The following is a 27,653-nucleotide window of genomic DNA, read 5'->3' on the forward strand; positions in this document are numbered from 1 at the left end:
AAACCCTAAAATTATTATTTTTGAGTCAGTGTTCATCTTCATTATATGCATCATTTATAGCATAACATTTAGCTCACAATGTTAGTCTTTTAATAATTTATTCAAGAGTCTGGACTGTATCATTTCAAACATAATCAGAACAAATCACACATACTTGCCGAATACCTATGTGTACCTGACTTTGACAATCATGACTTTTGAACACTAATCTGAATAACAACTACTTTAACCGGCTAACTTCAAGCAAGGAGACACACGTACACGAAGAGAACAGAAGGATATATTTCAAATATCAATAGAACAGCTAAATATATACAGGTTCTCCCTCCAATGGCCATAGCAGTTTGCAATTGTATGTAAAGGCTGCTCATGTGATGGGGGGTAAAATCTTCTGAGTGCTGATGATGTCACCGAGCTTCTGTTTTATTTTCACAAAGAGACGCTTAAACTCCAGACCGTCACCCTGGAAAAACAAAAACACATTAACATCTATCTTCTACCGGTCCAGGTTTTTTATACTGTTATTTAGTTTACTTCACATGGTTTGGACCAAAGGAAAAAATCCATACATTGTTGTCTCTTAGTTTTGGTACATTTTGTCTTTAAACTAAAAAAATGTTTATACATGAACCATGAAGTCATATGGACTGATGGGTAAATCATTGATATAACAGTTTTGGAGACTGTCCTGCCGCATCTTCAGCGCTACATGGACCCACAGTAGAAAAAAAAGAAACCCTCATGTTCCTTGGCATTAGTTGCCATTCTATAATCTCTCAATTAGGGCTGGATCTGAATATTCATTCAATGGGTAGGTAGCTTTTTCGATATTCAATTTAGGGATTAGAATTTTATATATATATATAAATAAAATTCTAATCCCTAAATTCTCTGCCATGGCGACTACACACAAAAAGTAAAAAGTTATGATTGATTCTACTTTTGGAGAAAAGCAACGCAACATCATCCTGCGGTAGACAACTATGAGTCCTGTTAAAGTTACTGTAAACAGGAAACCCCACTGCCTCTATCTTTGCAACAAAACATTATGAAGGTAAAAAAGTAAACACAAGCACTGAGCTGCTGTAATAGGTGATGTGCCCTGCAACAATAAAGAAGTCCCTGCAACTCTGGCTTCATCTCTTTTCATTTTCTTTGTCTCCACTGCCTTAATGTGCTAACTTCACGTGCAGTCGGAAATTTTGAATTTTAGTGGCAATTAAACTTTTGTCTCAATTTGAATGTGGTAATTGATCATTCATGTTAGAAACACTACATACACCATTTAACTGACCTTAGATAATCTGAAGTCCAGCAGCACTCTCTGATTCATCTCTAGCAGGTGAACTTTGAAGATGAGTTTGTTATTGCGTTTGTCCAGTGTGCTCACCATCACCTAAAAGGCCGACAGAGGTTCATTAAACTCAAACGTTTTATGATCTGAAGCAGCTGGAGAAGGTTTGTTTATTCTGGTGTGTGTGTGTGTGTGTGTGTGTGTGTGTGTGTGTGTGTGTGTGTGTGTGTGTGTGTGGGGCCTGGCTGCGTGATGTAGAAGATGTTTTATTTACCCATCAGTAGTCGGAGTGTATTTAACCTCTGTAAAGTTTTGAGTCCTGTACACTTGAGCACAGCTGTACCTGTTTGGTGCAGGTGAGTTTGAAGCCAAGTGACAGGCCGTCACAGGCGTCTTTCAGGGCAGATAAGGAGTTGTCGGCATTCACAGTGGTAAAGAAACGCGTCATTCTTCGCACTAATCTCTGCCATGGCGACTACACATAGAAAGTAAGAAGAAGTCAGCATTAAGGTAGGATTTCATAAATCATACATTTTCCTTGTATAGGAAAACAGAAGGAAAAAAGTAATCATGGCTGCTATTTTGTACAACAGACCATGAGCCTGTGTTGCTGGAAAATTCACATATGTTGGGAGATATATGTTGTTTAAAGAAATTAAAAAATGGATGTAGCCCCGAGTATGTGAATTACCTGACTTGCTCCCGGTGTGCCCAAGAGCTGACTACCCAGCAACATGTGCTCAGGCTTGGTCGGCTGAGAGAAGCTGACTTGGCCATCGCTTTGGCCGATTAACAACATGGCTTCCCAGCCACCTGCGGCAAAATCAGGCTGAGAGCTAGAAAACTGCATCCTGTCATCACTGTGCAGGGAGGAACATAGTTTTAGGATTAACTGCAAAAAAGAAACAGATTTTAGTTGAAAGAAGAAAGACATAAAGCTGTGACCTGTTGGCCCGGGGTATGACTCCCACATCTGTTCGAAGAAGTTTGTTTCCTCCTGAGCCCAGAGGTGGTTGCTTCACACCTGCAGACAGACAAACATCAGTCCGGTAACATTAAAGGTAAAGTTAATTTAAATTGTCTTATACTGATACTGAACCTTGCCTTGAGTAAACCAGCGGTCTTTCTGTATGTCTGCAATAGTGATTCGTGCATCTGGACTGGGCAGCAGCAATTTGGACAACAAACCTGAAGAGAAAAGTTAAATGTGATAATGCAATTTCTTTTTATTAAACTATATTTAAAGTCTTAATTTGGGACTTACTAATAGGGCTGTGCAATTAAACTAAATTCAATCATGATTATCGTCTCGGCTCCCAATGATCACAAAAACAGAATACTCAAGAAAAACAATTATGTTTTTTAAGTAAACTCTTATTTTCTCGTGTTCTGAATAAAAAAAATATAGTTTTTGTGAATGTACCCGAGTCAAACATCAGTTTGAAAGCTTTAAACAACTCACTGTAGCTCTTGGTTTTTCCACACACATTGTCCTCAATGCTTGCGTTAATGTGTAGAGCCTCTGGTAGTTCTTTGAGCAAAGTTTCATGTTGTGTTGAGCCTTCTTAGTGTGTTAAAATGTTGATTTTGATGCTATTATACAAGGGTCCCTATCTCTCCCATTAAAAAGGCCATTTGACCAAAAAACAATAATACAATAAATCTTAAAAGTGGCACTTCCGTCCTAATTATGCTTTTAAACCAAAGTTTGACTTGAGTACATTCATAAAAAGACCCTAGGTTGCATTTTTGCGAGAGTTACGCTTTAAGGCAAATTTCACAGTTGTGTGTTTTTTTTTACTGCCGATTTATTTAACTTTGTCCACTGTTTTTTAAACTTTAATAATTGCAACATCTTTCCAGAAGTCAATAAGTAATCATGTTAAATTATCGTGATTTCAATATTGACCAAATTACTCGTAATATTATTTTTTTTTTTTACAGAATCGAGCAGCCCTACTCACTAAGAGGCATTGGTTGTATTTTCTTCCAAGGAGACAGGTATGTCTTCTTTTGCAGCCAGTCTGAATACTCTTGACAGCTGTCACTGGGCTGGTCCCATGGCAACTCTGACAAAAAAAAGCAACACGAAAAGAGTGATAAAGCATTTCCACACATCCACTGCATACAGACAGTGCTGCTGCAACAACTTGAAAACGCAAAGAGAAGAAAATCGCAAATCAGCATTTCTTACAGTGTTACATTTTCTTCAAAGCTCAGATCCCAGATCCCACATCAATGGTCAGTGTTAACAATAAGTGTTGTATTTTTAAAGTAGTGCAGCTCTTTGTTTAATGTATTTATCTAATAATAATAATAAATAATCATATATAAAATAATAATAATCAATAAACATGTTTTCTCAGTTGTTCTCTGTCATATAGTGAAATGGTTTGTAGATGACTCACAACCAGCCTGTCTCTTTTATTGTATGTTAACTATGTCTATACTGTAAAATGAAAGAAAACCCCAAAATCTAATCACACGTTGTGATCGTACCTCCAGCCAGCATGGCAGTGAGGACTATCCCACAAGCCCAGATATCTGCCGGCTGAGCTTTGTACTCTGGTTGGCTGAGAAGCTCTGGAGCCACGTAAGGGAGAGTCCCACAGAGTCGATTCAAAAGACGTTCTCGTCCTTTAAACCGAAACATGGTGGCCAGGCCAAAATCTGAAAGCTTCAGGTTATCTGAAGGTAGAGGACAACAGAAGATGATGGTTATTTCAAATGCAAACCACAGTAATTGCTTCTACACCTTGATACACATTGTATTTCCTCACCTTTGTCATCCAGCAAAATGTTCTCTGGCTTTATGTCTCTGTGGGTGAAGCCAGCACAGTGGAGGTATTCCTGCAAAAGTGCATCTGAGAATTTAATAACATTAAACGCAGCCGCAGAAAGTCACATCAACACACAGATTTGCTTCACTCACCACAGCCGCTATTAGCTGCTGGAAAAATTTATGAGCATCTTTCTCCGCCATCCCCACATCAGGCTCTGAAATATATAGAACGTTTTAATAACCTGAATAAATGACCACCATCCAAATACACAGCGGCATATGAAATAAACCTAATTTCTAAAAAGCTACAGCACGCTATTATATCAGGTTGATATTATTTCATATTGGCTATTATGTCATCCACTGCCCATACTGCATGCTATTTTTCCAATTGAGCTATGTAAATCTATTTTAATTTAAAGGGCAAAACACAGAGGGTAAAAATATGAAGCTAGGTTTCTATCAAACAGTCAAGAGTACTTTAAATTACATTTATTAAAATAATATTTAGTGTGAGATTGAAGAATAAGCTGTTGGCTGGGATTGAATTAGAAAGTGTTGTTCTATCACAATTCCTTTCCTAAAGTTTTTTTGTTTTTGTTTTGTTTTATTGTCCCTGTGGGGAAATTAGGTCGCAAAAGAAACACAAGGCATTTTTGACAAGACAAAGAAAAGAAAACAGGACAAAAAAAGACTAACATGTAGACATCACTACTCATAACATAGACCAAGGCACTCATGCATGGGGGGGTGAGTAGGGTTCCAGACCAGCTGGGGAAACAAATGCACGTCCTTTTGTTCATAACAGCCACATAAGATAGAGAGGATGTGGAAAACGAGACTAGCTTGCACCCTCCTCCCTCCTCCTCATCCTGTCCCCTCCCCCTCCATTCTGTGGTAACTTCCCACCCCGAACCTCCAAATCCTTCTTGTCTGTTATTGGCTGGATTGTAATCTTTTGCATGTTTGTGTGCTGCTGCGCTTCCCTGTATGTGTGTAACAAGCATAGTGTGCGCATGCTGTGCACGAGCCTCGGCACTTTGATTCACCGGGTGCAAGATAGGGCCCTCAGACTGTTGAATTCATTACTGGTCACACCCTCCATGAAAGTAGCCTTATGTTTTCCACCTGCAGTCGTCCATCTCACCTATTCGGTCGAACAGCTCTCCTCCAGTGCAGTACTCCAGGAAGAGGTACATTGTTACACCTTCCTTCCGATGGCCAAAAAAACGAACGATGTTGGCGTGGTTGAGCATCTACACAGTAGCAAATCTCATTTAGAGTACATTTAAACATTTCTGGTTAAATAACAGTTTAAAAGGTTAAAGCTAACATTGAACAATATGTGCATATAACATGTAAAAACATTGTATATTGGGTTACATTGTGTTATTGGTTAAAATTGCATTGTGGGATTGTTGTGCAAGTCAACACTAAAAAACTTCAGTCATATCTGGGCTAAAATAAATTCTATGTAATGGAAAACTTAATTTAAAAGGCAATTTTCTCAACCACGTCCCTTACTAGCACAGGCACAACCCTTGTGTTTCAACTACTGTGAAGTGCCATTAAACCTAAGTGGACTGTTTTTATTTTGCGCTTTTCCAGTCTTACCAAATACTCAAACCGCTTTTCACATTTCACAGGAACCATTCACACACTGTGGCCAAGGCTACCATACAAGGTGCCACCTGCTCATCAGATAAACACTCACACACATTTACACTCCAATGGCACGGCAACCTAGTGTTAATACATCTTTTATTCTTTCACACTTTAAGTTATACTAACTGTCCTAAAGGTGAATGACCTACCTTATGGACGCAGACTTCCTTCTTTACATTCTCAGCGCACTCTTTAGCCTGAGAGGTATCGATCACCTTCACTGCTACGGCCTCCTCTGTCTGTCTGTTCACCAGCAGCTTCACTCTGCAACCATAAGAAAAGATGGAGGTGAGTCTGATGAGGGTTTTTAAGATGTCAACAGTTACCAGATGTTTGCTGCTAATCAGACTTCAAGATTTTATTGTATTAAAGACAGCCTTGTGTTAACTGGTAAAGCAAGTCCGTATTTCTAGAAAAAAATCACCAGTGGAGGTGTTATGTGAGGAAAGCAGATAATAGTGTCAGCAGCAGCAGATTCCCTTTTAACTGGTACAGTAAAAAGATAAGTTTGGGTTAGATTTGTTGCATCACATGAGCAGGGTCACACTGACAAACTAAACAGTACTGTAACTGTTATAGCTGCAATAAATAATTGGCTAACCAAATTTTGTGTAAAAAGTCTGTACAATATGTGGAAGAACGTGACATTGATTTTTTTAGTAAAGATAATTCTTACTCTCCATAGGCTCCTTCTCCCAGAGTCTGAACAAGGTCCCAGTCTTGCACAAAAGGCACAGCCATGCTGAAGACAGAAGCACCCAGTCCTAGTCAGGCTGTCATAGAAAAAAAACACGTATTGTCCAGGCTAATACTTAAGCAAATTTTTATTTTACTTCAGAAAGACACACCTACGCAGTGTCTTCCCACCGAATATTTACCATTTTATCTTTCAAATTGTTAAACTGTAACGTTGAATGTCATTTGCTCCCATGATGCACTACGCTGAATCAAGCGGAATAATTAAAGAAGCAAGATGTCAACTCGCAGTTAAAGAACTATCTTACCTGCACAGCCTTCCTTAGCCAGCAGTGTCTCCTCAGTACACTCACAAAGATTCGACAAATTGCTCCATGTGTCTTAGGCAGAAAGAACAGTGAATAGCACAAATTTGGCGCGTTGTTGTTTTACTGTGACAACTTCCGCCATGATCGTCGTTTCCGGTCCGATCTTCCTTCTTCTACGTGTTTCTTTATTTGTCCATGGTTTTACCCTCCGTCATGCCTCCTCTTTACTCCCGCCGCCGAACATTTCTAAAAACCATCTTCGCATTATTGATAGATTTTTTTTGTAACTTTTTACCGTATCTCATCAAAACATAATCATAATGTAAAGTCATATAGGCTACTTCGTGCAAAGTTATGATGCGCAAAAGGTAGGCTAATAAAAACGTAATATAGGCCTACTCATAATAAGGCTAATAAATATAAAATGCCGAAACCTTCATTTGCACAATTTCAACGCCACCTCTAAATTTAAAATGGTAGAGGAATTTTACAAATAATAAGTAAATCTGCACCTGGGTCTTTTCATTTAGCCTCCATGGACGCAATAATTAAGTAGCCTACCTTTGTTGCAATGACGAGAAATGTTAAAAAACAGTACCCTGCTTAAATAGTCCTACATGTCTAAAGTATCGTGAAAAGTTTAAAGCTGTTTAACAAAATGTTATCAAATATTATCAACTTATTTTTTACAGTCATTGTAACAATGAAATGTTCTTGTTGTTTCAAAATTCTATTTATCACGTAATAACATGAAAAGTTCCATGTTAAAACAATATGTGTTTGTGTTTTTACGCAAAACCTTTCACGTTATTACGTGATACATTTATTGTCATTATAATTTTATAAACTAAGTTTTAATGTGATAATATCTTGTTAAAACGTGAACACATCTTGTTAAAACGGGAAAAACGTGGTATTACGATACACTTTTCACGTAATAACATAATACTGATACGTTTTTCTTTTTCTGCCATTGGTCCTTCGCTTCCGTACAATGTGTAAAGCTCCTCCAGAACATATAGGCCTTATATAATCACATGATGATTATAATCACACGCCCCAATTTGTTAGATTGATCCAATAAAAATAAAAAAAATAGATTGAACCAATGATGGTGCCTTTGAATAAAACAATCGCACCAGTGTAGTTTGTCCAGAGGGCGGCACCAGAGGAGAAGCAATGAATGTGGGAATGGGTTTCACACTAATCTTGACTATCAGTGAAATTGACATTTAGGACACAAAGCTGGTCAATGCAAGTTACAGAATGTTTTCCCTTTTAGAGGTTATTGTAGTGTAGGCTACTCACTAAATTTAGATAAGATCAATTTAATTACAAATGCTAGGTTGATAGGATACAAACCCCAAAACAATTGGGATTAGTTTGTTTCATAACGACCTGTGTAGAAACATAATGTCTGTTAAATCTGTGTTTAGCAATGTTACTTGGAGAACAAATCACGATAAAAAAACAATGTTGAATGTTGAATAAAGTGTAGGCTATATATATTACCTGTCAGAAATGTTACTGATGTGGTGAGGCCGTGTGGGAAACAGAGCTTGTTTTTTTTTCAAGTGTTTAATATGCAATGACTACTTGTTTTGTACACAACCTGAACTATGAACATGATCCAAGAATGGAATTGTTTTGGTCTAGTCTAACCTTTTTTTGGATAAAAGAGGGCAACTGTGAATCTGATACCCCTGGTGCCCCTGCTAATCTATCTACTCTCACGGCATCAACATGACTGGAGCAGCTGTTACCATAATATGTACATATTCTAGTGTGTTTCATTTAAACTCACACTGGTCAAGCAAGTTGATGACAGGATGCAAACCACAAAACAATCCTGATCAGATTGTTTTAAAGTATTATATTAGAGAGTATTTGAGCGTTCTGAGTAAGTAACTGAACAAATGAAGGAAGCGGGAGGTATAGGGTCAGGGAGGGCTGCAGTCAAACCAGTGTGGTATGTGGCAAGAGTGTTCAATCAATACTTATATCAACGTGTCAATAAGCAAAGCTCAAGATTGCTTGCGGTTTTTGGGAAATGATGAAAGTTGGTTAGTTTCACAATTTCTTTGTTTTTTTTTTTTAATCCAACATGTGACCGTGTATGTACACAGTGTGGAAAATACAGAACCAAAACTGACCTATATGGTCAGGCCTGTTTTGTGTGATCAAGACACACAAAACCGAGACTTTGAGGGCTAATTGTATCTAAGGTACATTCCTTATTTCTACATTAGTCAAGTTGATTGAAATTGAATTATTTAAATATCTTAAATATGTGTTTAAGGTGTAATGCTATGGTAAACATAGTTGGTAAATGTTTTGCTTGTACACATTATATTGATTTTCTTTTATTTGTTATCAAGTTAATAAGTACCAGGATGGTCTTTGTTAATCAAGTCCCTCTTTCTGAACATCACTGTCCACTTTACAATAAATGTAGTGTTCCTGAAACGTCCTCTCATTTTTACACTGTTCCCAGGTTTAAGGTTCATCATGGGATTTTCTATCCACTGGAGCTGGCTTGCTGCACTTTCATGTCTCCTCTGTATGGGTAAGCTAGTTTTTTTTTTACTAAAAAAACTATATATATACAATTTTGACTTTCCAATTGTCCATGGGGCTGTCCATATATTTATATTAACTGCCAAGTAAGTCAAGCTGAGTCTTTGTAACATAGTTTAGGCTACACTTAAGCAATGTGTAATTGGGTTATAGTTTAGGGATCAAAATAACAACAATTCATACGGCAATTAGCACTTTAAAACTGCGACTGAAAACAGTTATTAAAGTAATATTGCAATAGAATTAAATCCAATACTTTGTCTCCCTTAGGAATGTTTTCTTTCTGAAATAGATTGTCAGTTTTTTAAAAGCTATCATATAGACTTTGCTGCCAGCTAAATATAAAATAGGCCTTATTTCATGTTCCTATTACATCCTGCTTATAGTGCCAACTTTAAATAATCCAAATTTTGTTTTCATCAAAGCGCCGACAGCATTTAATGCAATTACAGTCAAATAAAAGAAATAACTTAAAAAAAACATGTATCTTGAGCCCACATGTAGATTCACTTTGAAATTATGAACAAAGACATCTTAAAACCTAGAGAGACCTTTGTGTTAAAGGGGCACACAGGAGTCTAATCATTATTTAGCCTAGTAGTTTACTACTCAGCTTGTTGTGTAATGGCTTGCACGGCTCAGGAGCAAGCTTTCTAAAGTCTGATATTCTAGTACATCTAGTACTAGTAATAGTCTTTTCTTTTTCAGGAAATGAGGTTCGGTGTGATTGCACAAAGGAGAACATGCAAATTGCTGGAGGTGATTACACGCTGACCAAGCAGCTGCAGATAGGCAGCATGTTGGTCTACCAGTGTCCTGAGGGCTACTATCCATACCCGCATTTGACCCGCTTGTGCGAGCTGAGTAGCTCCTGGAAACCATTGCCCAAAAGAAACACACCTCAGAGATGCAGGCGTGAGTCATGTGATGATAATGTTTCTCACTTAGCCACAGGTTGCCTGCACTACATGATTACTCAGATTTTTTTGTTTTGCAGGTGTTGAATGCCCCGACCCCAATGTGATGGAGTATGGCAACGTCTCCCCTCCTCAGGAGAAGTACTTTGTGGACAATGAGACCACATATGAGTGCTACTCTGGATACAGATTCCGCGGCTCCTCCAGACGTGTGTGCTTACCCAACGGGAAGTGGAGTGGCTCCACGCCTATCTGTAGCCGTGACTGTAAGTCATGAACAGCCATCTACTTTCTTTCTCACTCCGATTTCCTTTCAAGTTTGGGATACAACCTCATTTGTGACTCTTTTATGACCGCAACAGGGGATGCTTGTGCCGATCCTGGTATCCCACCTGGCGCCACAAGAACAGGGAACAGTTTTGGAATTGACGACAAAGTGACTTACAGCTGTAATGGACACCTGTTTTTGGTGGGGTCGAAGGAGAGAGTGTGTCAGGAGAATGGCCAGTGGACTGGCAAAGAGCCAGCATGCTACTGTAAGACCAAAACCTACAAGTACTGTTGACATTGTGTGATTTAATCAAAGTTTTGCCATGAAAAAGGTTTGCTGGGAGTCAATATACAAAAGGGATGGCTCAATTTTCAGAAGCAATGAATTTGTCAAGTTATTTTACAGGAGTTTATGTCACCAGAACGTTCAAACACTCATAATGTACAAGAGTTAGCAACTAATGTTTTATTTACTAATCCCTCAGTTTTTATATCACAGTCTGTATGCAAGTAAAGGTCAGTTTATTGTACAGCTGAGTCAGTATCTGTGGTAAACAGATGAAGATAAAGTAATCGGCCTATCGATGAAACAAATTACGTGTTGAAAGTCACCTAATATCCATACCTTGGCGAATCAAATGTTTCAAACTTGAGATTGGACATTGAACACTAAACATGTGAAGCCCAAAAATAATGCATATAACAGCCACAGCCCATTTTATAAAAAGCAAAATATCTTAGTTCTGTGTTTTCTTTTTTGTTTCCCTTTTCCTTATATTTATAACAGCCAATCACCTTCACAGGCTGGTCCTTGTTGCTGCAACCCGTAACACAGTTGGCCAAAGTTCTGATCAAGCATTAGCCAGCCCTTGGTTAATTTTTACTCACTCTGCGCTCTTGTATTTTGTAACCTCTCAACAAGTTCTGGTTTTACCACTAGTCTTGCCTCTTCTAGAACATAGCCGTGTGGTGTGGGAATATGTCCTACTTACTACTACTGATTGATCAGGCAGGTGGGCTCTCCACATGCACACTGAGCACTCAGTGAGAGTTACTACTGCAGTGTGAAGGACATGATCCCTCACCACCTTCCCACCTGTAAACGCTGCCTGAAACTGCTGATAACTGAATCTCATTCTCTGTGGTGATGGGCAAATACTTACTTATTCTTAAGTATCACTCTGTCACAATTACTTCTGTTTATGTGGCTTTTGCTTCATGCAGACAAACACACCTATGACACTTCATTGGAGGTTTCAGAGGAATTTGGCAGTGCGATCAAAGGCAGTCTCACCACTTTAGAGCCCATAGGTAAGTTCCTGACACTAATCTGATTATGAGCATTATGATCATTTTTGCTATTTCAGCATATTTTGTTCAAGCGGTAGATCATTTTCTTTACAATAATAATGTATAGCACAATCATTATATTAATAATTTATCTCACGTTTGGTTAACACCATCAAGACTCACTTCTATGTGTCAATCTATTTCCATTATATTTCATTCTCTGTAGAAACAAATATGTATGAATGGCATATAAATGTGTACGGCGAAATAACAGTTTTTGTTGTGGATTCTTCAGATGACACACAGGAGGGGAGAACAATCAGGATTTCAAAAAATGGTACACTTAACATCTATATTGCAATGGATATTTCTGCAAGCATAAACGAAGAGCAATTCAATCATGCAAGAAAGGCTGTCGCAACACTTATAAAAAAGGTAAGAAACAAATGGCTTTCCTTTTGATGAAACGTGAGAGACAAGTGAGGTTTATGTGTTAAATGTTTTACAGTGCTTTTTTTTTTAAGTTATTTTTTTGGGTTTTTTTCCCTTTATTAGATAGGCAGACAGAGATGTGTGAAAGGGGGAGATAGAGGAGAGAGGGGGGGGGGGGGGGGTTGACATGCAGCAAAGGGGCCACAGGCTGGATTTGAACCCCGGCCCGCTGCATCGAGGAGCAAGCCTCTGTACATGGGCAGCCGCTCAACCCACTGAGCTATCTGGGTGCCCACAGTGCTTTTTTTTTTACCGGAGAGAGCAGTCACCACAGAATAGCCTCACTTACAATATGTTGAACTACATCGTGGACAAAATTAGAGATTGGCATGGGGAGATTTCAGTTAGCTTAATAGCTGGTTTGTTTTGCATTGAGAGATGATCTTATGGAAAGTTCCCCAAGCCTGGCTCTATGTATGGTGAAGGGTATGTGATGAGGGGGGGGGGCTATTTTAATTCCAAAGGCCAAGGGAACTTTATCAGAAAGCATAGTATCCTGGATCCATGAAGTAACTGGCCTTCAAAAATAAAAATCTGCCTGCTTCTATGACATCATAATAATAATAATAATAATAATAATAATAATAATAATAATACATTTTATTTAACAGCGCCTTTCTAAACACTCAAGGTCCCTTTACAGACAATAAAAGACAGATACAGGGAACAGAAAAGTATAAACAGTTATGAAAAAGTTTTAAAAAATAAAAATAAATGACTTTAAAAGGTTAGGTTTTCCTGTCATTTTATTTTTCATTTTTTGTAAAACATAGGGGTGTATACTTATGCCCCCTGTATTTTAAGGAAGAACATTTATTTATTTACAATACATTATTCATTCACAAAGAAAAGTGGTGTCCATCACAAGATGGGATTTTCCTACATTTTTTTGAATTAAGGCATTAAGATCAATTTCCAAAAGATTTTTTTTTTGTTTATTCCTCTTTTTAATCAACTTTAGCATGGGTGTGTAAACTTATGCAAGCCACTGTACATACCGCATTTTTTTTTCACTGCATTAGCTTTTTAAATGGGACCAACATAATATTAATTTGGACTAATAAATTACACTAAGTCATATCTTCATCATGTTTATGGTGTGAGCTAACAAATAAAGTCTTTTACATTGTCTGACATACTTTTAGAACCATATTTGGCACACTGTGCACAAAACATGTACAAACATGATACCATCCCATTTGGCTACCAGCACAACAGCACATTAAAAGTAAATTGCATTATGAATCACACATCATAATCTTGACTGATGCTTCTTGGCACAAGTCCCTTGGCTTGTTGTCAGTGCTCACTGCGGGGTTCTCTTTCTGCTGATAAATGAATCAATTACTCAACAAAATAACAACCATAAGCAGTTTCTTACATAGGGAGGTGTTGCATCGACAACATTTTTCACAGCAGTTTGACAAGTTTGCATGTGTTTACAAAGTTGTGTCAAAAGTTACAATACTATAGTTCATCCACCATGTATTTAAGTTATTTGCTTTATGTCTCCACAGATTGCATCCTTTACTGTGTCTCCAAACTATGAAATAGTCTTTTTCTCCTCTGAAGTTTATGAAGCTGTCAAAATTCTTGATTTTTTGGACAAAAAAATAACACTTCAAGCCGTCCTGACTGCATTGGAAAATTTTAAAGTGGGCGGTAAGTCATAATAGATATTGTTGGAAACAACATGAACACAGCTTGATCTATGTTGTATATCCATGATCTCTGTGTGTGTGTGTGTGTGTGTGTGTGTGCGTGCGTGTGCGTGTGCGTTTTGATTCATAGAGAGAAACACTGGAACTGATCTGAACCAGGTCTTTTTGAAATTCTTGGAGCAAATGTCTGTTATAAAGGTACAAGTTGGAGAAGAGCGTTTTAAGGAACATCGTCACGTCCTTATCTTTTTTACAGATGGTAATTTCAGCCACTTGGTTTATTTAATTACGTCACAAGTGCAGGTGCCAATTTCTTTCCCTAAAAGCAAACTATGGATTTGAATTATCAGGCTGCAACTACACCATTTAAAGAAATAATTCAACAATTTGGAAAACATGTTCATTTGCTTTCTTTTCAAGAGTTAGATGAGAAAATTGACACCAATCGAGCACAGTATTACAGTAATATGTGTATTTCCCATATTCCTTGAATATTCATCAATTCACCACTTAACTGTATTCCTGCAACTTTGCTTAATTTAGAATTTATGTGCCATCAAAGCAGTACTAAATTACAATTATACTATGTAAAGCTGCATCTTGTATGAACTATTGTTGATATAAACTGAATGCAGTATAACAGCTTTAAATATCAAAAGTGGTGGAATTTCTATCATGTTGCGTAAAGCTTCTGTACATCATTTCAGGCGCTTATAATATGGGTGGATCACCTGCACCCACTGTTGAACGAATAAAGAACATGGTATACATGAACCAAACAGGTGTACCGGGTACGGCGACTCAATCAAGAGAAGAATATCTGGGTGAGTATGTTTATACACATGTCACAGACATTTAATTGCCATGCAATATTTCAGGCAGAGCCTTTAAGTGCAATTAGAAGAAAACTACCATTAAGTTGTGTCATATCTGGTCGCTATTTCACACAGTCCCTCATTGCCTGGATGCTCTACCTGGATACGCATGTTTCAATACATATATATATATATATGCTATTAATATATGATTCATCCACACTTGGTTTAAGTCATCTGAGCATTTAATGCCATGTCACTATTTGACCGCAGTATCATAGCTATGGAAGCTGCCAGGACATTGCATCTTTATTTCCCAGTTACATCTTTATTAATGGGTAATTAGCGACACATAACACCAGAACGGTACCATAATCTACAGTGACATTCATCTTTATTTCACACTGTTAGGTCTAATTAGACTTTCTTAGAAGGTAACTTGTGACACATTACATAAAAAATGGCTAATTGATAAACACACGTGGTATTTTAACAAATGTATTGATTGATTGAATGAAGTGCAACTGAGAGTTTTATGGCAACAAAAGAGAGCCTAATTTTTAATGCTATATTTTATACTGTTACAATACAGACATTTATATTTTTGCGATTGGAGCTGAGATCTTTGACAGTGACCTGCAGCCCCTTGCAACAGGAATCGGTGAAAGGCATTACTACAAAATGAGTGACATTAAGGATTTACAAGAGACCTTTGATGATATCATTGGTAAGTCATCTTTTGAAATTGAAGGAAGAATGCTTAATGAATCTGGTTATACATTACTGTTATTTCTATTTGTGCATCAGCTATTTATCTCCACCCTCTAATTTGATATGATGAAAACTGGAGACCAGAACATGGTTCTCTTGTTTCCTATGGTGGAAAGAGCAGGCAGAACCATCACTTTTGATCTGTGCCTCTAGCTCGACACCACTCTTAGCAGGGATGGACAGATTTGATTTAGATTTGTCCCAATAAATCACACATGTAATGTGTTTAAGATGCTAAACCCAAATGACTTCTAATGTATGTGTTTGTAAGTCACTTTATAATGCTCATTTTTAACTTAGAGTTTAATTTAAACTGAGATCAAATATATTTTTTATATTGCCTTTAATGTACATGAGCAACAATGACTGGGTTGGGTTTGTTGGGTTTTATGCAGATGAAGAAGAAGTTAAGGGTCTATGTGGTCTTCACAAGGGCTATGAAACAACACGTAAAGACAAGAGGCATAGGTATCCATGGTGGGCATCCATCACTGTCAAGGTGAATGTTTCAGTATTTTAACTTTATGATTCATTTGGGAAATGCGTTTACAAGACTGACTATGTCAATCTCACCATCTCTCCAAAATCAGTGGAATATACTTTTCCATTAAGGAGTTTTTGGCTTAGTGACAACAGAATGGAGTCAGACCATCAGTTGTAGGATTTCATGAAAAACAAGTTGTTTCTATGCTTTTCTTTTTCTTTTCTTTTTTACAATGTTGTATTGTAAACTATATTACATATATTTCTTCCTAATTTCAGAATGATGGACCGCCAAGGGACTGTCTTGGCTCTCTGGTGACCCCGAAGTTTGTCTTGACTGCTGCTCATTGCTTCAAATTTGAAGATTTAGCTGAGCATGTCACCGTTACTATTGATGATGGACAGGGCAAAGGTAATATTAAATGTTTATTTAATGTCTGTATGTTTACTCATGCCATTCTTCCAGTCATCTGAACATGACAAACGCCTATGCTTTAGCTGTTAACAAAAATAAGTGTTACAATGTCAAGTTATGTTTTTTGTTTTGGTAATTCATATTTCCAGGTTTTTAGGTCAAAATCGTATTATGACTAAACGTATGCGATCCATTCCTAGTGACAGAAATAACATTACAAGCTTGATTGTATCTCTTTTACAGTTAAAAAAGTTAAAACTTTTAAAACACACCCGCTGTACAATATCCGTGCTAAAGAGACTAAGGGTGTTAAGGAGTTCTATGACTATGATGTGGCTCTCATCCAACTGGAGGAAGATGTTAACATCTCCAGTACTGTTAGGTGAGAATTTCTGTCCTACAAACACTGTCATTCCTTCTTGGAATGTTACATTTTCAGTAATGCTAGGGGTTTATAAATAAACCAGAGACCCACACACACACACACACACACACACACACACACACACACACACACACACACACACACACACACACACACACACACACACACACACACACAGAAACATGTAACCAGCTAAAACCAGATAATCTCTTCCCTTGAGAAAATGGTACAAATATTCTGGTTGAATGTTTTTTACCTGAAACATCGTCCTCTCAATGTTATGTTGTTTTGGGTGTCTTGTTTAGACCTATTTGCATACCTTGCACCCAGGAGACCAGTGATGCTTTAAAACTGGTTGGTAAATCCACCTGCAAGGATCAAGGTAAGGTAACTCTAAAAGTGGTTCTTACAAATACCCCCAAATGATTATTTGCCTATTCACCTATAGAAATAAAATGGATTTTATTTCTAATAATTCACATGTCATAATCATGTTAAATATTTAGGCTTATAAAGCCTGATGTAAAATGTAGTAAATGTTTGTGTTCTCTAAATACAGAGGACATTCTGTTGAAGAATCATCTTGAAAGTCTCTCGTTCCTGACTAAGACAGGTCTCTCGGTTGCTGAAAAAGATGTCAAAGCTAAGATTGGCGATAATGTGAGTTTTAAATTACAGTAATGGGCGTTTTTTTATAAATGGGCCTGTGTGTGTGTGTGTGTGTGTTTGTGTGTGTGTGCGTATGTGTGTGTGTGTGTGTGTGTGTGTGTGCGGGCGCACACACATGCGTACATATGTGCGTGCGTGTTTGTGAGAGAAATAGTTGGTTGCTGTATGCATTTAACAAACAAAACAAATTCTCATGACTCTTGTGTTCTTTCTTAATTATTCACTAAAAGCTAAAAGTTACTTTAATCTATGGTTCCTCTTTCCAATTCACCAATGCAGAGAGATGTATGCATCAGACATGCACTAGGGGCCCCGGGCATAACAACAAAAGATCCAAAGGAGGTTGTGACTGATAACTTTCTGTGCACTGGTGGTCAAGATCCTACTATAGATCATATATCATGTAAAGGTATGTTCCCTCTATTACATTTAAAAAAGTTATTTTGTTACTTTACGAGGACCTGCTATCCCATAAACATCTCTGAGGTGAGCTAAGCAAAGGTAATTTCCCCAACACCAAGTATCTACGTACAAATTGCACACAGACACATTAGAGAGGCATTTGTGTCTTTGTTTAAATGAATGGAATAAGGAAAATTGTAAAACTCTATATCTACATAAACAACATATCTCTTTGTAAATGTGCAAATACACATAAATTTCTTTACCTTTACTTTTGTGTGTGTGTGTCTGTGTGTTTGTGTCTGTGTGTGTGTGTCTGTGTGTCTGTGCGTGTGGACAGGTGACTCTGGAGGTGCTGTGTTCAAGAACTATGAGCATCGCACAATACAGGTAAACAGCCTTTCTTTTCCATGTATCCAATATTATATCACAATATATCACATGAGTGACACCCAATGACAAAAGGAAAATAAATTGTTGACTTTGTAAAGTAACCAAAAAATTAATTTCACAGGTTGCGTTGGTCAGCTGGGGAACCAAGGATTTGTGTGGGTCGCGTGGAGGTCTCGTTGTGTCAGATCAGACCTCCAGAGATTTCCATATTAATCTTTTCAGAGTTGTCCCTTTCCTCAAATCAATCCTTGGAAATGACACAATTCTTGACTATGCACCACTTACATTTTTGGAAAGCTAAAATGTATTTGCATACTGTAATTTCTCATCAAAAGCACACACAAACACACATGTACACAACAAAAGCATGTCACATTCCCAAAATATCATGTACAGTCATGCAAATAGTCGTGTACTTTACCATTATTCAGCATGGTCAGTGGTCATTTAGGATGATAAGAAGTTAAATAATCAGTTTAATACTTGATGTTTTTGAAAAGAATCCAAATGGTTAATACCCTGGATCAGTGTTAGCAACATGACCATATACAGTGAGAAAATTTTGTAAATCCTAATAGTATTAGTCATATATTTCGGTCCTTATTAACAATATTCCAAAAATATATATTTATTAATAAAATAAAATTTACAATAAAGCAATGAATTAAATGAAAAATATTAGCTGAAAAGGCATAGGCTTAAGATTGGTGTATACCCACCATTTTTATGTATCATATTCTAATAGACAACTCTTTACTATTTAAATTTGTCTACAATTGTGCCAAATCTGACGTACAATGCCAGCTATCATTTCATATTGCTGACTGTTAGAGCATTGTTCCCAATGTCGCAAATCAATTGTTTACTGTACGACAATATTGAGTATATGTGATTTCTGCATGTTTATTTGTCAGGTGGTAAATTCATTGGTCCGACATTCCTGAAGTTATTGAACGATGGCTTTACATATATTTTGAAAGTTTCAAATTGCTGATTATCACTATGCAGGAATGGAATGAGTACCCTTAATTTAGAGGAAACGATTCATAATGTAATTTGAAGCCAAAAAATGTAATCGTAATTTATAAAGGTACACGGTTAATGCATTCAAAATCACAGGTGACCAAAACATTTTTCTTCTCTCAGGCCTTTTCCAAAACCACATAAAAAGACATGACTTAAAGAATTACTACAGCACTTTAAAGGTTTCCTCAAAACTCTTTTATGGATCAGCTCTGCTGATAGAGCCGTCCAGCTCCCCCACAGGTCAGTGACTCAGGGCTCATTTCCAGCTCTCTGTGCAGGCCTACGCAATGCGGACGGTCCGCCAGGCGGGTTGCCAGCTCGGATCATTCAAATTGAATTTAGTGGAATTTTTTGTTGTTGTGAGTAATTAAGTTTCTTTTTGTCTGGCTTTGAGATGGAAATGAACTGAGTTTGTCTTTCATTGCTGTGTCTTTACAGCCCACAAAACAAACAGGGCCATTGCATTACAAATGATTTGTTGTGGTCAGAGCAAGTTTACAGCTTCAAATCTAATGTCATTTTACTGTGTAACTATGATCTGTTGAGCATTACACTGTCAGGCCTCCCCTCAGTGGAAATGTACATTTAGCAATTCTCTTTACTGCTGCATATTGACTAGATGTCCAAACAACCAAAAAACTGTGGGGAATTTTCAACATCAATGTTTGGTTTCTTTGACGTGGTGAAACGCCTACCTTGTTAGGTTCTGTGTGTGTGTGTGTGTGTGTGTGTGTGTGTGTGTGTGTGTGTGTGTGTGTGGGGGGGGGGGGGGGGGGGGGGTGCTTTGTTAGGTCAGTGATGTAATACCGTAACCTCCCATGGGAACATTCATCTGGTTTCCCTTTATCTAATTGGGAGAGAGGGAGCAAGTCAGTGGGATAAAAGGAGGAGGCAGAGACAGAGGAAGACAGACTGTGTAAGAAGAGGAACGAATGGGAGAGGCTTAATTGAATAAAAGCCTCTGTTAGTCTCAGATGCTGTAAATAAGGAGGACATTTAAACTGAGGTCCATTCCTTATTGAATCCCTCTGGGGGACTCAGTTACCTCTCTGTCTTCTCTTTTATTTTTCAAAGCATTACACACTAACGCCAACTTCCACTACCCCACTTTCATTTGAAAAAACTGACATAAATCTGTTACACCTAAACTGATTAGCTGTGTTTGGATAGAGCAACATGCATTAATACAGTATATCCATGGCAGCCTCACTTCTCCCAACCCCCACTCCCTCTTCAACCCCCTCCCCCCCAACTCTAGCACACACAGCATATTCATGATGAAGCATTCTGCTGTTTAAACTCTGGCTGATCTGTCTCTCTGCAAGCCCTAAATCAACGTTATGGGCCATTTTAGAAATTACTACCATTAAGAAATGCATACATACACTTTTCCCCCATTTGTGCTCAGAAAAGCGGGTCACACTCACATGCATCCTTGGCTTCTGCTGAGCCTGATGCTTGAACATGAAATTATATAGCAGGCAATATTTTGATGAAGATCTCCCTTGTTACCAACCTGTATTGTCATAAAATGTATCTAAACAATTTTGACAAATCAGAGCTGAATTTTCTACAATTCAATTAATTTGTTAACAAAGTCTATTGTCTTCTGTGTGAATTCTTATTTAACATTCCTAAACATTAATAAATAAATAAATTTTGGGAATATGCATATTGGCTTTCTTACAGAGAGTTGGTTGCAAAGATTTATACTACTTGTTTGTCCAAAAATCAAGCTTCTACCAGAAGCTGGCTAACTTAGCTTAGCATAAGACTGAAAAGAGCAAGCCTGACATCCATTTGACACATACTGTATGTCCTTCGCATATGCAATTTGACAACTTCATTTTGGACCCGTTAGACATTTAAAGGTCCTGAAAACCTTTTTTATCCATCAGCCTATTCTTAATAATGGAGTCCTACATGAACACAGCTTTCCTTTGTCAAAGACACATTGACAGATTGAATTTGTGTTTTTGGCTGTGCTCTTATCACTGGTTTGAAGTGGGCAAGGCTCAGTTAGAAAAAGGTGAGGCTGTGTTTTTCCATGCGGTAATTACGATTACGTGATTTTATTACGTAATTACGTGATTCAAAAAGTGATGGCAGTCTGATCTTTAATTGTAATTGTTTTAAATATTGTGTGTTGCAGAGAAATATTTAAGATTTGAGACCAAGAGGCTTTAATAATAAAAGAAAGAAAAATGATTTTCCCTCCTCTTGGAAACGTCAGCTGTCTCTATCTCCCCTTCTTTGTACTGAAATACAATAAGGGAAGAACACCGCACTATACCTTGAAGACGGAACCTGATGGAAATATTTTGATACAACCCTGATCGAGTTAGAGCAGATCATTTTCATGTAACACTTTTGTAATGATAATACCCAAAGCTTAAGTAATAAAGGAAGGAGCGAAATCTGCCTCTTGTCAGCTTTTTACGATGAGGAGCACTTGCATGATTAGATGTCTTGGGATCGATGCAGCCTCTTCTCCCAATCATTAAGACTGCTCTTAACAGATTACAGCCCCCTCCCAAACACACACAGTTGTTTCTCTTCCTGCTCCTCCTTCTGTCTCCCATACTCTTTCTTTCAGCAGATAGAACAGAATACTTTCCCTTTAGCAGTTCTTTAGCTTATTTCATCCTTTTTAGGGCTTTTTTAACACCCTAAGCAACAGATCACCTCTTAAGGTTTAGGAAGATTTTCCTCACCTGAGCTCCACTGATGACCAGAGGAGCAGACATCGGAATGAAAAAGACTGAACCAAAATTCAAGTGGTGGTGGTGAATTGCTGGCAAAGATGGACCTGCTGACAATCTTCTGTCACCTCCTGCTTTTATGTTTTGATCCATCTGCAGCTACAAGCCTCATCACAGGTAAACTGCACAAAGAAAACACAACGCAGCTCAAACATGAACTCTTGACTCATTTGTGGATCAATCTGTGCTTTCCTTATGGCCTGCCTTCCTGACTTTATGCTGGATCTTTGTCTCTTGAAGCGGACATATTCGAAGCCAGAGGTAGGCAACACACTCTAAATTTATTTTAACCAAATTTAACATGTTACGGTATAAAAGGTTTCCACATCTATGTAATTTGTGGGTTGACAGTCAGGTCTTTTCATGTGTTTACTCAACTATAGACTACTTAGAACATTTAGTGCACATGTAATCTGGCATGTGTGTGTGTGGGGGGTGCAGGTCAACGTGTGTGCAAGGCAGGAAAAGGGAGGCCGTGTTACAAGCTGGCCTATTTCTCTGAGCTCCGGCGGAAGCTCAACTTCGTGGAGGCAAAGCTCGCATGCAGACGGGACGGAGGGCAGCTGCTGAGCGTGGAGTCGGCTTCTGAGCAGAAGATCATAGAGCAGCTCATCACAGAGCTCCGCCCAACTGATGGAGACTTCTGGATCGGTCTCCGCCGTAACCATGGAGAGGAGAGCAGCTTGGACTGCCACTCTCAGTACTACTGGCTGGATGGCAGCAAGTCCACATTTAGGTTGGTGGGAGGTATCTGGAAGGTCAAGGGGACAAAAGTGTGGACCGTATGAGGATTAGTTTTGGATTTGTAATATCTTTACAATTCACTGCTTCAATAGCCGGCTAGAGCAGATATGGTACCTGAAGTTCAGCACTGAAATAAAATACTTTAAGGAAATATTGTAGGCTATAAACATAGACAAAAAATGTTTTTCTACACAGTTGAAAATGATGATGAAAATGAAATAATGAGGTCTATACCTGTGTTTGAAAAATCTGATTATACACCCACTTAGTCTTTTTTGACAAACATTTTACTTTATTTTTATCTATATATATATATATATATATATATATATATATATTTTTATATACTTTTGCATTTCTGTAGGTCTACTGCAATTTCTTACCATCATGAATATTACTGTATGTATTATATGTACAACAGATATATCTAGAATAGGCTAATAAAGGCTGGCCGATTTATCAGACTACCTCTGTAGCATCTGTGACTTGTCCTAAATAAAACGTTCTAAAACTAGCACATTTTAAAATATAATTAGGAATTATACTTTTAAAGAATAACTAAATACAATTATCTGACGAGACATGCAATGCCCACTTTTAGTACTCAACAACGTTTGATGTTTGGTGCAACAGACACTTTTTAGGCAGTACCAAAAAAGCATTGCTGTTTGAAACCCAGTCATGGTCTCATCTTGTTTTTTTTTTTTAAATCCTTTATTCATTGACTTTTTATATATGGGAATGTAAGTTTTGTAAATACATCTGTTAGGGCAGTTTTGAGAAAAAGTGATTTGCTTTGTGTGTGTGTTTGTTGTAGGAACTGGCATTTTGATGAGCCCTCATGCGGCTATGAGGTGTGTGTGGTAATGTATCACCAACCGTCCGCTTCGGACGGTCAGGGGGAGCAGCCATATATGTTCCAGTGGAACGATGATAATTGTGATACCAAGAACAACTTCATCTGCAAATACACTGCAGGTACTGCTGACAAAGTGTTTAAAAATTCTTTTACTTTGAAAATACTTGAAAATTTCTGACTGTGATTCATTTTTTTCCACAGAGAAGCCACTGGAACCTTCCCCTTCTCCCAACTCCACTCAAACAAGTAAATGTGATCTGTATGATTATTGAACAAATGTCACAACATATGATGTAGCGGACGTGTTGGATAGCCTAATTTTAAACAATGGTGGTCAACAGTGATGTACATATGCTTCTCATTACAGATGTGTTCCCTTCATCTGTGCTGCCGTGGAATCCAAGTGACCATAACCAGGGCAGCAGTACAGGTAGACTGACCCAAGATTCATATTAACACACCTTTTTCTGCAAAGTATAAGAGAATATACACTCATTACTCTAATGCGTTTTAATAAACCGCCAACATTACAGTCACTGAATCTGTATCTGTTGTCTCTTTTAGCTCTGAATTTGGTTTATGTCATCATCCCCACGATTCCTCTGATACTGCTGTTACTGACAGTGATTGGAGTCTGCTGCTTCAAACTGCTCGTCAGACGGTGAGGATCCTAAACAAATACAAATACTAAATACTTTGACTGACTGTAATTCAAACTTGAATATGGTCATAACTGAGCAGATTGTTCCAAAAGCAAAGGGTAAGGGTAAGAGGTGAAAAAAATAAATTTTACAAATATCTTGAATAATTTTGCTTAAACCCAGTTCACTACTTGATAGGACTATCTTAGCTACAGCCACCAAGAACACACAATAGGTTTCTTTTTATAAAATATTATTATATTTCCAAAATACAGTTGTCAAAATTAATATGCTAACATTTTGTGATAATGTTCATTCCATATAAAACCCACATTAAATTATCAGTTTTGTGGTATCCTTTATTTACTGTATTCTATAGTGTAAAGGTCATTAATGTGTTTTCACTAGTTTTTGGACAACAATTAAAGTTTATGTCACCAAGGAATAAACATGATACGGCATTTGCTACTTTTGTAAAAGGACTACTTTCTAGAAGGATCAGTTCGCTGACTCAAAAACTGTTGTCAAGTTAAAGGAAACGGTTGTGTCTAGCAACCTACATCCTCCACACCTTGTACACCGTATAGTCTGGATCAGGTTTCATGTTATGTTCATGTTTGAGGTGCTTTATTAGTTATGCTTCTCTTCTGCGTGTGAGACAGAAGGAGGAAACCGCAGAAATCAGAAGTATGCCAGACAGACCCGGGCCTCTGCCCCAGCCCTGCTCCAAATGACGTCTACAACGTCATTCGCTCCCAGAAGGAGGATGACCTGGTTTCTGCTCGCCCACACACTAAAAACACCTCCTTTTTATGCTCCTCCCCTGACACCCCGACAGGTGACTATGACAACCTGGGAGGTCGGGACACAGAGAGCGGTTTTGTGACGCTTGCCAGCACAGAGAGCTGCTTCCTCAACTTTGAGCTCAATGACCTCAGCCTTGGGCGTCGTGCCACCCGCGACTTCAATGACACCAGCTTGGGCCGTCCAGGAAAAAGGGACTTAACTGACAGAAGTCTGGGCTCCATTGGGCACAGAGAGTTTTATGACAGGAGTCTAGGTCGTCGTACGACAAAGAGTGAGCATTACGGCAGCAGTGTGTATGCTGATCATGGGTTGTATAATGGCAGTATCAGAGGAGGGAGTGATCTCTATGATGCCAAACTGAGGCCTGGAAGTCATACAGTAAAGGCTGACCTCTATCAGACATACATAACCAATGGCAAGGAGGACACTTACCAAACCAGCATTGGATCCTATGGAAACCGAAAGTCCTACCAAGCAAATCTGGATTGCTACAGAAATGGCCTGAATTTTGATGTTGGAAAGAGATACTTCAATGAACAAGAATGGATCAACAGAGAAAACTATTGATCCTCTGAAAAGCTCCTTCATTGTTTGTATAGCAGTGTATGTGTGATTGTAAAAACAGTGCACGTACAGTACCTGGTTATAATTGTTAGTAGGCTATGTTTCTAAATCCCTTCATGGGATATATATCAGGTAAGGACTTGCTGAAATCATATTTTGTCGCATACCCCACAGTTCAGTCTGTAGCCTAGACCAGTGTGCCAATTAGTTTGTGGTAATCAAACACAGATTTGTTTGGGAAAATTAATTTAGAATTAATTAAAGGATCATCTTACCCAAATTACAGTAAAACATTTTCTCAGTTATCTGTAATCATGTTAGCCATGTAGGTAGTTTGGGTTTGATTTGTTCAAGTTTTGTAACATCTGTCCTGAGCTTTCTGACTAAACCCCAATTTAATGGAGGTGAATTAACTTTTGTTTGTGGTACTCACACCATTGGATAAATACATTTGAACATTTTAAATAGTCCAACAGCATCATCTTTCTATAAACAGTGTCCAGGTCACTCACTGTTGTGCTATGAGCAATTAATGTCCATTCACCCTTTACTATGAACCAAGACTTTAAAGTTGCCTTGAGATTGTTTACAGGTCTTAGGGAGTGCTACCACCTATGTGATAGTTGATGAAAGCCTTTTGTGGCTCCAGAGAGAGCTGCGTGAAGTCTAATAAATTGCCTTAAGTGATGTCTCTTAATTCAGTGTCGGTTGGTGCTGAAGACCACAAGTTTGAAAATAAAAGAAATCTGTGGGTGTCGAGTTAGAAGGAAGTGAGGTTACCAGACCGCTGTAGCCCGCTCCCCATCTCTGCTTGAGGCTCAAGGCTACACTTGTCATGACACACCTGAATATCAGACCAATCTGTTGGTGGTTTAGTTGCATTATGGGTAATGTAGACACCAAGGTTTGACATGAAAGAAGTATGCGTGGATCCTTTTAGAAAAAAAAAAAAACTATCTATTGTGAGTCCGCCAATGTTATGGCGCAATGCTAAATTGGTGGAGGGCTCTTTTAACACAAGCCCATACCGCATGTCTTGGCCTCAAGATTAGATACTTTACTCTGGACCTCTCTATAGGCCCCAATCATTTCACTTGATGCTTAAACTATGCATACCTCAAACACACTTTCTTTTAGATAAATAACCACAAACAAATGCACCCACAGGAAAACTTGGGTTCTTCAGAGGCAGTTGATACTTCAGCTTGGAGGACAATAGGTTCAGAAGCCAAGCTAAACCTCAAGTAAAATAATGGAGTGTCTTAGATCTGACTGAATGATTATGAGCGACTTTGTGTGGCAGCTTGTTTGCATGGCGTTATGGGGCAACCTCTAGCTCACCCAATAAGAGTGTGTGCCCCATTTAGCCCGAGTCCTTGGCAGCAGTCCGGGTTGGAATCTGACCTATAATCCTTTGCAGCATGAAGTCCCCCATCTCTCTCCCTTTTCCTGTCTTTAAGCTATCCTGTCAATTATACGCCATAAAAAGCCGCAAAAAATGTTTGCATGGCCTTGTCATGCTGCCCTAGCTTGGTAGGATACCTATTGAGGTCTTGGACCCTTATTTTTGCTATGCCTGAAAATACTGTTACCAAGTTTACCTGCTATAAACAGGCTACCTCAAACGGACTAAGACATAATACACCAATACTGCTTGAGCAAAGACTGGAAATTTTTATGTACTGCAAGTGTGTTTTGACATGGACTTAAATTGTGAGATGTCCAGAACTTGAACTAAATTTCGTTGATACACTTTTTCCCTTATTTATAAATGGGGTTCTGTCTCCTATTGAGGAAATCAAATACAGTCCAAAACAATGCTAGCGAGTTGAAAGGTGGCTCATACAGTGAATTTGAGTGCCTGCAGCCTGACCAAAGCAAAGGCATGATATCAAAAAGAATGATAAAAGATAGCATCATTATTATTTATTCAGAATGATTAATGCCTTGACATCTCTCCTGTAA

General features: G+C 38.2%; 3 protein-coding genes across 5 annotated transcripts; 2 read left to right on the plus strand and 1 right to left on the minus strand.

The window, feature by feature from the left end:
- Window positions 1-84: 84 nt before the first annotated feature.
- chek1 (checkpoint kinase 1) lies at window positions 85-6,933 on the minus strand. Of its 2 annotated transcripts, none has more exons than XM_032532850.1 (14): window positions 6,746-6,933; window positions 6,418-6,514; window positions 5,891-6,005; window positions 5,224-5,332; window positions 4,227-4,291; window positions 4,075-4,144; window positions 3,794-3,982; window positions 3,259-3,363; window positions 2,399-2,482; window positions 2,240-2,318; window positions 1,986-2,154; window positions 1,638-1,769; window positions 1,295-1,396; window positions 85-463 (listed from the first exon to the last, which is right to left on the minus strand). In XM_032532850.1, exons 2-14 carry the CDS (start codon window positions 6,480-6,482, stop codon window positions 368-370), a joined length of 1,380 nt encoding a protein of 459 aa, XP_032388741.1. In that variant the 5' UTR covers window positions 6,483-6,514; window positions 6,746-6,933; the 3' UTR covers window positions 85-367. The 2 variants fall into 2 exon arrangements, with proteins under 2 accessions (XP_032388741.1, XP_032388740.1); XM_032532849.1 differs by having other exon boundaries at window positions 6,418-6,483; window positions 6,746-6,928.
- layna (layilin a) lies at window positions 2,404-26,308 on the plus strand. 2 transcript variants are annotated; one of them, XM_032532842.1, is made up of 9 exons: window positions 2,404-2,414; window positions 18,761-22,190; window positions 22,314-22,334; window positions 22,515-22,809; window positions 23,635-23,795; window positions 23,878-23,922; window positions 24,044-24,106; window positions 24,241-24,337; window positions 24,980-25,691. In XM_032532842.1, the coding sequence occupies exons 2-9, from the start codon at window positions 22,115-22,117 to the stop codon at window positions 25,689-25,691; spliced, it is 1,470 nt and encodes a 489-aa protein (XP_032388733.1). In that variant the 5' UTR covers window positions 2,404-2,414; window positions 18,761-22,114. The 2 variants fall into 2 exon arrangements, with proteins under 2 accessions (XP_032388733.1, XP_032388732.1); XM_032532841.1 differs by lacking the exon at window positions 2,404-2,414 and having other exon boundaries at window positions 19,184-22,190; window positions 24,980-26,308.
- Window positions 9,145-18,913, plus strand: LOC116700002 (complement factor B). The gene is made up of 18 exons (XM_032532800.1): window positions 9,145-9,311; window positions 10,031-10,237; window positions 10,320-10,505; window positions 10,599-10,775; window positions 11,734-11,820; window positions 12,095-12,234; window positions 13,809-13,953; window positions 14,083-14,211; window positions 14,660-14,776; window positions 15,360-15,494; window positions 15,934-16,037; window positions 16,301-16,433; window positions 16,680-16,818; window positions 17,127-17,203; window positions 17,381-17,481; window positions 17,770-17,899; window positions 18,233-18,282; window positions 18,407-18,913. The coding sequence occupies exons 1-18, from the start codon at window positions 9,254-9,256 to the stop codon at window positions 18,584-18,586; spliced, it is 2,295 nt and encodes a 764-aa protein (XP_032388691.1). The 5' UTR covers window positions 9,145-9,253; the 3' UTR covers window positions 18,587-18,913.
- Window positions 26,309-27,653: the final 1,345 nt, after the last annotated feature.

The sequence above is a fragment of the Etheostoma spectabile genome, chromosome 13, assembly GCF_008692095.1.
Source record: "Etheostoma spectabile isolate EspeVRDwgs_2016 chromosome 13, UIUC_Espe_1.0, whole genome shotgun sequence".
NCBI classification, from domain to species: domain Eukaryota; kingdom Metazoa; phylum Chordata; class Actinopteri; order Perciformes; family Percidae; genus Etheostoma; species Etheostoma spectabile.